We start from the raw sequence: 10,489 nt of genomic DNA on the forward strand, positions 1-10,489 counted from the left end.
TCAGGTGTCTTCTCTTACGAGTGCTTGGTTGGCTTGTTTGTTTGTTTTTAATAAAAATGTATCCATATGGATTGGAATAAACCATGCTTCAGGTTATGGTGCAAAAGTTGTTATCGCATAGCTCTGAAAACAGGGTGTTTAACCTCTGAGGAGATTCACAGAATCCCAGCCTGGTTTGGGTTGAAGGGACCTTAAAGCTCCTCCAGCTCCAACCCCTGCCACGGGCAGGGACCCCTTCCACTAGAGCAGCTTGCTCCAAGCCCCTGTGTCCAGCCTGGCCTTGAGCACTGCCAGGGATGGGGCAGCCACGGCTTCTCTGGGCACCCTGTGCCAGCGCCTCAGCGCCCTCACGGGGAAGAACTGAGCTTCAGCCTCTGCACAGAAGGGAGCACTCCCCTCTCCACGCTGTTCCAGATCGCTGGCTGTTAACGGAGTTGCGGGCTGATGAGGTATTTTGACTATCATGGCGTGGAAATCCTTGCTCTTTGCTGTCATATCCAGTCAGTTTTTTTAAAATGCATTTATGCAGAATCAGTTCGTACCAGATTAAGGGCTGATGAGCAGTCTGAGTTTTTGAATTTTGCTCTTAACTTTAAACTCCCATCTTTTTTGGACTTAAGTTACAACTTGTTCTTTATGCAGCTTCCCCTAAACAGTGGCTGCATTTGCAAGACTCAAAGAGAAATCTGAAAAATCGACCTCGTACACGGGTAATTTTGTGACACCAAAGCAGCAGACAACCCTTTTTTTTTTTTTTTTTTTTTTTTTTTTTTTTTTTTTTTTTGGCACACCATGTGTCACCAGAACCTCCCCGTTACTGCAGAAGGATACAAGCGGTGTAATACGCTGAACTTACCACACCGGTGAGCTACCTTTGGAAGCTGAAAGAAGGAAAATGTGATTTCCTGTGGCCTTGCTGAAAGGAGCCATCTTTCCCGCTGCTGTCTTGGTTGTAGTTCTGGTACCTGACTGTCTATGTGGCGAGTCACCTCTGTGCCACAGGCAGCCCAAAAGAGAGGAAGAGAGCAGGGAGCTCAGCCAGGCTCCCATTAGGACACTTTCCCTGCCCATCATTCTGCTCTAACTGCGCTAATAATGACCATGTTTTAAGGTCACAGGGCCTTCCAAAACCTGTAAACCCCCACACTTCCCACCAGTTCAGGCTGATCCAGGCAACAGTTTTTTATTACAGATGCCAGCTAATAATGAGAAAACTGTGTCTTCAGAGTAGACTGAGCTCTTCATTTTGGGCTGGTTCCTGTTGATGACTGAAGTGTGCTTTTTGATGTGTTTTCAGAGCAAACGGGCTCCTTTAGTAGCTCAGCTCTGAAGAGATGAAATTCTCTCTGGGAGCAAGGCAGTGCCTGAGCTACAGGGAGAAAATTCTCATCAACTGGGCAGCTGATTCCAATTTAAAGTTGTAATTGTTCAATGAGACCAGAGTGTTGGGGCAATAGCTCTGTAATAACTCAAGCTGCAGAAGGGCAGTGTTCTTGAATGGAGAGATGAAGATTGCCCACATGCCCATTTCTGACGATTTTTATGGTCTTTTTCCAAGCTGTTCTCTCAGCTGTTGAGTACAATCAGTACAGACCTCTTGGACAACTGCTGGTACTGAGCAGTGCTTACAGAATAAGAGCAGTTGGGCAGAAATTCTGCTGGAGAATTGCTCACAAATATTCTTATGGGGAATATTTTATCTCCCAGGTAACTACAACATGAATTCTGACTACTAGCATATGTAGCTGTAGTATTTATGTCAGGGATTTTCCTTTCTCTAACCAGCCTTTTGTATGGAGGAACTACTCCATGCTTTAGCACTCAACTCCCTTTACACTGCCTTGGATTCCACAGGGTATCCTGAGGACCCAGGGTTGAGCAGGAGTTTCCTTCCACAGAGGCATCCAGCATGTTCGTCCCCAGGACTCTGGGGGACTGTTTTAAACTGACCCCGATCATTCAGGGGTAAACACATTAAGTTGGGTTTAAGAATCATTTGGTCATTTTTTCTACCTTTTTGTTCTGTTACACATTCAATTAAGTGCACATAAACCAAATAGGCTCTATTCTTAATTCTCTGCTGCCCCATTCCTTGCTGGCTTTAACCTGCCAGAGGAGAGACTGAGATGAGCTCTTAGGCACAAGCTCTTCCCTGTAGGAGTGCTGAGGCACTGGCACAGGGTACCCGCAGGTTTCCCCTGGAGTGCATCTCTAATCTGTATTTCACCTTGTCCTCCCTGGGGAGCCTTCCCTGTGCTGAGAGCTGTGGACACCCCAATCTACCCTTTGTCACTGACAGGCTGTGCTCCTGGCAGGTTCTGTCTTCCAAGCCTCATTACCTGCAGACCTTTGCAGTGAAGCAGTGGAGGAGCGAGGGCAGAGCAGTGCTGCTATGGGCTGCAGGCTGCTGCTCCTCTGGTGCTGAGGGGGTTCTGCTCAGCTGCGGCCCCCCATGTGTCTGCTGGTCCCTCTGCAAGGGCAAGCCTTGCTGTGTGAGGCAGCCACAGCATCCTCATGGTGTTTGCTCCCAGCATGCGTGACAATGCGAGCTCCCAGTTCTCGCTGGCACTGGGATGGTGACAGCTGCAGCCCTGCTGCCAGCCTGTGGAAAGGACAAGGAGATCTGAAACCCTATCGCTCTGTCCAGCCCCCAGGACTGCAAATTCTCTGAGCTTCGTGGGTCCCAAGTGATCCTTCCCGCCTGAACAGAGGCTCTGGATGCCAACAGCAATTTTTTTACCCATCTTTGAGACTGCTGTGTGATTTGTTGTGTCTTGAGGCACTGCAGACCTTCAAGGGAGGTATCAGCTTGAAACCATGTCGTTCGTGCTAGTATGAGAGTTCCCCAGTGCCCTCATGTTTCCCTCCTAGCTTTTGGGTGGATGTGGGTTTATACACAAGCTACCCCGGTCTGAGGAGGCCTGGCGGTGACGGTGGTACATGTCCTTCCCTCCTGCGGGGCTGTCTTCCCTGCTAACAAGGTGACACAGAAAAGCCCTGACGTTACTGCTGGTGATGGCTTCACAAGGTGAGGATGGCAGAGCTGAGCTGGAGGTGAGCAGCAGTGCAGTGCAAAATGAGTCTGGAGTCATCTCCCTGGTGATCTCCAGAACTTTGGCAAAGGTTCATCCTGACTCTGGACTCTGGAGATCCCCTCGCATCTTGCAGGCTGTTGTAGGGGGATTAACTGGGCTAAACCAACATCATGGGATGGGAATGGGGTTACATCAGCCACAGTGTGCCCTGTGGGTTCCCCTCCAAAGCAGACTCCCTGGGCAGCTTCTACCTCCAGGACTTGTCCTTTGCCCTGTCTGGTAGTGCCAAGGGCTTATGTCAAACCAAATTCCTGAGCAGAAATGCTCTCCTGGTGCTGTGTGCTCTGGGAGGTCAGGGCAGTGCCCAGGAAACTGAGGGGTCCAGCTGTCCCTGCAAACAGGAACAAGAAGAAAAGAGTATTTGTTGCAGATGCTTGCGGGAATTAAATAAAACCTTTGATCTGTAGAGTTTTGTAAAGGAAAACCCTTGGGTCCCAGAATGGGTGCAGGGAGCCTCCTGGGTACAGGGGACCCGTGTAACATTTTGTGCTCTTCTTCTATGGTGACAATAATCTTCATCCCTGGGTTGCACAAGACCCTGCATCGAAGGGTGTCTTGGCCCTGTGCTCTGCTTTGGTCGGCTAGAGCCTCTGTCAGGCAGACAGTGGTGGTTTGGGGTGGGGCGGGTCAGCAGAGGTTTTGCCCTGTGACTTTGTGAAGTTATTTCCCTTCTTTTTCAGGAAAAAAATTAGCTGCTTCTATAACTGCTGAAGAAACTGAGAGCATTTTGTCACGAGAAATCACAGGTTACCCTGAGCTGACTGTGAGCATTGGGGTGCTGCCGGCGCCTCCATGCCATATTCTGGCAGGACGGTGGGTGCTGGAGGTCCTCTGCCCAGCCTGCAGTGCCCATCCCCTCTGCTGGGTGCAGGGCAGGACAGAAATGCTTCTTGAGATAACGTGGGCGCTGGGTCCTGTCAGCTGCTGAGCTGCCGTGTCCATCTTTAGCCTGCTCTCCGGTTACCAGACACCTCCTCTGGCTGCCTCCAAAGATAGGCAGAGCCACCTCCCGGTGCCTGGGCTGGAAACTGGGGGAAAGCAGAGGGGGAGGATCACAGGTAGGGATGAGACCAACAGATTTTTGTGGAAGGAGAGAAGGAAAAGCCACAAGTACACCTGAGCTATGGCATCACTGTGCTACAACAAGGGCTGTGGGCAGAGGTTTGATCCTGAGCACAACACCAACAGTAAGTGGGCTTGTCTGCTTTGTACTGGGGTGAGTGGAATGTGTGCAGTTTTCCTGGTCTCAGAACCAGCCTTGGCTGCCACGCCATGGCCTGTGCTGCCAAACAGGGCTGAGCTGAGCCCAGGATGGCAGGAGCTGGCTCAGAGCTGCTGGGTGTCATGGGTGGCTCATGGGCAGGATTGCTCCTCCTGAAATCCCCTGATTTTCCCTTTTCAGATTCCTGCCTGTATCACCTGGGTGTCCCCATCTTCCACGATGCCCTGAAGGTGAGTGGGGCAGGAGCCAGGGCTGCAGCTGCAGCCTTGTGCCTGCTGGGATCGCCTACACCTGACCACTCTGTCATCTCCTGGTGCCTAGGGCTGGTCTTGTTGCAAGAAACGCACAACAGACTTCTCAGAGTTCCTCTCCATCAAGGTGAGCGACCCACAAGCCCAAATGCACCCACACTGTTCCTCTGTCCTCTCCTCCTTGCCCCTGCTCTGTGCTGTTCTGTCCCATCCTGTGCCAAGGCTCCCCACTTTGCCCATCAGCCAGGGATTTCCTATCTGCTTCCAAGGAGCCTGCAAGGGTGCTAATCTCAAAGTGTGGGGCAGGCAGTCCTGGAGAAGGGTGTCCAAAGGAGCTATAGCCCCCTACCAGAATCCTGCAAGGGTGAACACAAATGCTCCAAGCACAAGCACAGCTGTGAAAGTCTGAGTGGTGCTGGGGTTGGGGGGGGCAGGAGGCAGCAGAGGACCAAGGATTTGGGGGAGACTCTTGCTGCCCTTCAGCTACCAGGCTGGGGTGCAGCAGAGCTGAGACCTGTCTGCCATGGCCACACTGTCTTGGCCCTGGGAATCCCTGCAGCCTCAACCCCTGCCCTGGTGCAGTATCAGAGCCCATCCCTGCAGGACACAGAACCAGAAAAGCACAGAAACTTGCAGGGTTTGGGAGCAGGTGCCAGAGCAGGGTGGACAAAGCAGGCACAGGGCTTGCCTCTGCTGCTCAGGGGTGCACAAAGGGATTTCACAGCAAAGAGAAGCCTCCTGAGCCTTTCAGCCAAGGGGAGACCTCAGACAATCAGAAGGCCAAACCAGTGGAGGAGCTCATCATCCAAGGACCAAAATCAGCTGAGAAGATGCAACAGGAAAGACCAAGGTGAGGTGGCCTCAGCTAACAGTGCTGGCCTTGCAGTCCCACTCCTTCTGCATGCATTCTGCATGCGTTCCTGAGGAAGTGCTGCTGCTTTCTCTAGAGAGGCAGAGACACACTGCAAAAAACCCCAAACCCTAACTCAGCCTTCGCTGCTGCTGTTTCCCAGCTCTGATGAGCCAAGACAACTGCTGCCCATTAAAGTATCCAGGTCTCTGGAACAGGCACTGGAGAAACTGAACCTGTCCTCCAAAGACGAGGCACTTGAGGGCAGTTGCGCAAGTAGTGGCAAGCTGATGGACGGCGCTGGGATTGCAGATGGCAAGTTCAGCATGGGGTTTTGCAGGGCAGGTTCAGCACAGGCTGGCAGGTGCTGCATGCTTAGCACCAGCCAACCCCCAGCGCTGTACCTTGAGGCACATTGCAGTGAGCTGTGCTCAGGGGCCATCCATGAGAAGCTGGGGAGCTGGTGGTGGGGCTACAGGGAGGGTTTGGGAGTGCGTGCTCCAGGGTGAAGCTGTGCTGCTCTCGCAGGGGAGACGACTGCCCAGGTGAGAGTTGGCACCACCTGCAAGAATGCAGCCTGCAAGGTGGTGAGTACCCAGCAGGTCCCATCTTCACTTGCCCAGCAGTATTGCAGGTCCAGCCTAGGGGCTCGTCTTCCAGTTCCACAGGGTGCTGTGCTGGTGGGAGTGCCCATCAGCTCTGTATGCTCCTGCTCATCCCAACCCTAGAGCAGCTGACTCTGTCACTTCCCAGCCACATTCCTGACAGAGGCTTCTAGATTCCTGATTGGAGGTACATTTGCATTTCACTGCTGCTAATTGCTTGCAATGAAACGTAGCACATAATTCAGGATATGGGCATACAGATAAAATGCATGTGGAATAATTCCCGTCTACATTTAATTAATGCAGCAGAGCCCAGTTTGTATCTCACCCCAAGGCCACCTTGGGTAGCCTGCCTCGAGGAGTCCACCTGGACGTGGATGTGTTCCTGTGTAACCTGATCTAGGTGGCCCTGCTTTGGCAGGGGGGTTGGACTGGATGATCTCCAGAGGTCCCTTTCAGTCCTAAGAATCCTGGGATTGTGTGTGCTGGAGGGACCCAGCTGTGGGAAGGCAGGCAAGCTTGGAAAGCAGCAGAGAGGGAAGCAAACAGGGAGCAAAAGACAGCAGGTGGATAAGGACATGAGGCCAACATGCTCCGGGAAGGATGGGAAAGGACAGGATGGACAAACAGCCCCTTGCACCTTGCAGCAAGTTTCTGTGGTGTACAAACTTGCCCACTGACCCGATGTTGCCTAGTCCCAGGCTGGGATCAGGCTGTGTTTGGGATATGGGATACAAAAAGGCTGCTGTCAGGGTGTCAGGGATGGATCTGGGGTGCTGGTGAGCTCAGGGTGGCTGCCCTGATGTCACAAGCAGGGAGCAGGCAGCAGGGCCAGGGTGCCAGGGAGGCAGAGTGCCAGAGTAAGTCCTCACAGATCCTGGACCTAGTGAAAGGGTGATGTTGGGCATCATGCTGTGCACTAAGGAGGGATGGGCACCAACGGGCAGATGAACAGCTGTGTCATGCTGCATCATGCCTGACGCACAGCCAAAGATTTCCTCTGCTTCTGGCTCCACAGATCTACCGAGGGCCAGAAAGCAACACAGAGGTTTGTACTTTCCATCCTGGTGTTCCTGTCTTCCATGAGGGGTAAGAAACAACTCTTCACCAGGAAGCAAACTGACCCTGCTGAGGGCTGTAAGTGCCACATTGCAAGGCTGTGTGGCCTCAGCAATGTGGCCGGTGCAGCTGTGGGTAACACCCCCGAGGGGAGCTAAGGGGAGCTGCTGGCTCCAAGCCACTCTCCCCTACCGCCCCCAAAGCCTGCTTCTGCGGGCGCTCCCCGCTCAGGTCCCCCCGCTCTCCCCAGGGTGAAGTCCTGGAGCTGCTGCGGCGTCAGAACCACGGACTTCAGCGCCTTCCTGGAGCAGCCGGGCTGCAGCCGTGGGCGGCACTGCTGGGCAGGGAGGGCGGTAAGAGGGCGCTTGGCGGGGGGAGCGCTGTGAGCACAGTCCGGTTGCCGGCACCCGGGGGTGCTCGTTCCCTTGCTCTGCATTCACACAGGGTTCTGCGCTCAATTCTCTTAATTGTCCTAATTGCCGCAGGTGACTGTGCAGGGTTGAAGGCCTCATCTTCACCCATCTGCTATTTAAAATGCTGCTCCTGCATTCACAAAACGTGTCAGCTCTCACAGCCAACAGGAACGTGCAACAGGAAGCTGTACAAGGCAGGAGGTGCCCCCAGGCACAGCGCAGGCAGCGCTGACGGCTGCTGCACAGGGGCAGGCTGCTGAGCATGGGAAAATCCCTCCAAAACCCCTCAAAAGTGTTGTCAGATGACTTAATCTGGTTTTAATGAAGCTTTCCCTCTGCAACTGCTTATCAGGAGGGGTCTCACCTGTATAGCAACAGGGTGTTGTGGCAGGGCAATAGGGAGAATATCTGAATTCCCAGTGTTGTGTGTGTATGTGTAAGCTTCCCAGGAAAACTCTAGGCTGTAAACAGGCTTGAGCTAGGAAAGCCACACCATAGTGGCCCAGGGTATCGCTGAAAGTGCACCGTGTTCTCTGAGCAGCCTCTTCTGACACCAGACTGTTCTTTGTCCTGGAGCAGAAAACATGTAGTGGATGTAAAGGAAGCTGCAGGGAATGAACTGCGATGTTGTGATGCATATGCTTTGTGCTAATTGTCACCTGAGTTTGGGGCTGGGGCTCATCCTGGGGCATTTCTTTAGCTGGCAATGATGAGGACTGCTGGGGGCTTGTCTCCTGGAGGTACTCCAAAAATGCCTGGCACAGTCAAAGCTGCCTGTGGCACAGAGGAGGTGTGGGTCCTGTGGAAGAAAAGTGAAACATGGCCAGTTGGGTCTCATCTGCCTCCAAAATTTAGCATGGTGCTGTGATCCAGCAACAGTCCCTACACTGCCCTCCAGACTGAGTTTTTTGACTCTGCACAGCATGTATGAGCTTGGGCACAGCCAAGTGACTCTGGAACAAGAAGGGGATATCTCTGGTCTTAACATGTCCTTAACTGCCTCCCCTCAAAAGAAAAGCAGAAAAGGCAGGGCTTGATCTTGTTTGGCTGATACCAGCCTCAGCCAGTGCTCTGCAAAGGAGCATCCTCTGGTACAGACATCCCCTCTGTTTGAAGTGTTTGGACTAGACACTGTGCCATGATGGGTTCCTCTCCATGGCAGGACAAGAAGGCAGTGTCATGCCGGCAGGACTGGCATCAAACCAGCAGCCAGGTGGTGGTGACTGTCTATGCCAAGAACCCGCTGCCTGCCCTCAGCAGTGTGAAAGCCAACCGCACTGTGGTGAGTGGGGCTGGCAGAGCTGGGCTGGGGGGCGCGCTTTCATGGCACCTGATTTTGATCAATGGCCAGGAGCCGGCTGCATGCCTGGCGCTCTTTGGTGGCCTGTTTGGTCTATTGCTGCAGCTGGGGTTGGCACTGCCAACCTGCTGTCACAAAGCTGAGAGCGCCTTGGCTTCACTGCTGCACGAGCATCTGCCCAGTCACTCTGGCTCAGCAGCTTTCAGCCTCAGTAGGTGGCTTTGCTGATCTTGAATCCCTCAACTGGTGGCACAGGTAAACCTGGCATGCTCTGAATGGGGGTGAAATGCTTCTAGGGGGTGAAATGATCCCAAGGGTACCACCAGCCCATTATACCAGAGCCAGGACATGGGATGCGTTATGGTGCTTTGGGGCAGATGCACTGTCTGGGGAAGAGTTCTGGCAGTGATGTGCCACCCACTCAGGTAATTTTCTGTTGATCTTTCAGCTTGAGGTTCACATCATCTTTGAAGGGAATAAGATTTTCCAGGCTGAAATGAATCTTTGGGGGGTAAGGTTCTGTTTACTCTGATTTCCCTCTTCCAGTAGTCTGCATGGGGCTGGGCTGCAAAGCTTCAAGCCAGCCTGTGCTTGCTCTCGTTCCTGGGCCAGGTCACCCATGTACTGACATTTATAGCGCTCTCTCTTTGGAAATACCTTTGGGGTTATGCCAAGGACTGTTTCAGAGGCTCTTTGATTTCTCCACTGCTTGCTGGCTCGGGAGGAGCAGTGGGACTCAGGAATTTCTGTGTGCATTTCTCACCTTTCTTTCTGGTGTGTGCTGCTGGCTGTGGGTATGCCTGTGTTTCAGCAGCTTTTACTGCTGTGGGGAGAGGGCTGTGCTGCAGCCTTGCATGCGGCTGTGGCTAGCTGAGCTCCCCTGAGCTCTGTACCAGCACTGCACTGCTGCTTAGATGAAGCTGGACACCGTAAAGCTCAGCTGCAGCCTAGGTTTCATCCTGCTCTATCTCCTGGGAGATGAGGAGAAGAAATTTGTCCTCTCTTCTGTGGCAGGGCTCTGCCAGAAGGGAAGGGATGAGCATGTGCTGCCTGCCCTTCTCTGCCCAGCTCACTGCACTTTTCCCTCTCTCTAGGTCATCGAAATAGAGAAGAGCTTCGTGAGCATGGTGCCTACCAAGGTGGAGATCATACTTTGCAAAACCAGCTGTGGCTCCTGGGCCAGGCTGGAGCTCCCCCAAAGCAGGTCACACTCCTGTGGTGAGCAGGAGAAGGCTGCCTGCACGAAGGAGCCTAGGGCCGTACAAGAGGAGGATTCAGATGACAACTTGAGCTGGTCAGAGGACGATGAGGAGGAGCTGGAAATGGGAACACCGAGCAACTGACAGTCAAGCGCTTCAGTGGCTGAGCAGTGCTGGCTCCTCAGCTGCTGGGAACCTTGGCACCCCCTCCAGAGGAGCAGACCCAGCCCAGAGCAATGTGCAGGCTGCAGCACACCCTCTCCCCTGGTCAAGCGGCAAGTAATAAAAACCCAGTGCAAAGGTTACATTCTGAAATCCCTGACAAGTGCTTAAGGAACACCAGCGAGCTGAGCACCGCCATCCTCTCCCACTCCAGTGACCAGCCGGGCAGGACAACGGCAGGAGCTCCAGTGTCTGCCCCTCGGGTCCTGCCGGACCCCGCTGTCTCTACCTCCCAGGGGCGCCGAGCCCAGGAGGTGTCAAGAAGGAGATGGC

The 10,489-nt window shown here is 53.5% G+C and overlaps 1 protein-coding gene across 1 annotated transcript; it reads left to right on the forward strand.

Annotated features, from left to right (window-relative positions):
* Nucleotides 1-4,139: 4,139 nt before the first annotated feature.
* Nucleotides 4,140-10,299, forward strand: ITGB1BP2 (integrin subunit beta 1 binding protein 2). Its single transcript, XM_061446340.1, has 11 exons — nucleotides 4,140-4,282; nucleotides 4,498-4,547; nucleotides 4,639-4,695; nucleotides 5,270-5,418; nucleotides 5,582-5,694; nucleotides 5,947-6,005; nucleotides 7,042-7,112; nucleotides 7,333-7,435; nucleotides 8,658-8,777; nucleotides 9,244-9,306; nucleotides 9,890-10,299. The coding sequence occupies exons 1-11, from the start codon at nucleotides 4,219-4,221 to the stop codon at nucleotides 10,136-10,138; spliced, it is 1,098 nt and encodes a 365-aa protein (XP_061302324.1). The 5' UTR covers nucleotides 4,140-4,218; the 3' UTR covers nucleotides 10,139-10,299.
* Nucleotides 10,300-10,489: the final 190 nt, after the last annotated feature.

The sequence above is a fragment of the Pezoporus flaviventris genome, unplaced genomic scaffold, assembly GCF_033815535.1.
Source record: "Pezoporus flaviventris isolate CSIRO_AGI_PZ_B2104156 unplaced genomic scaffold, CSIRO_AGI_Pfla_v1 ptg000005l, whole genome shotgun sequence".
Classification (NCBI taxonomy): domain Eukaryota; kingdom Metazoa; phylum Chordata; class Aves; order Psittaciformes; family Psittacidae; genus Pezoporus; species Pezoporus flaviventris.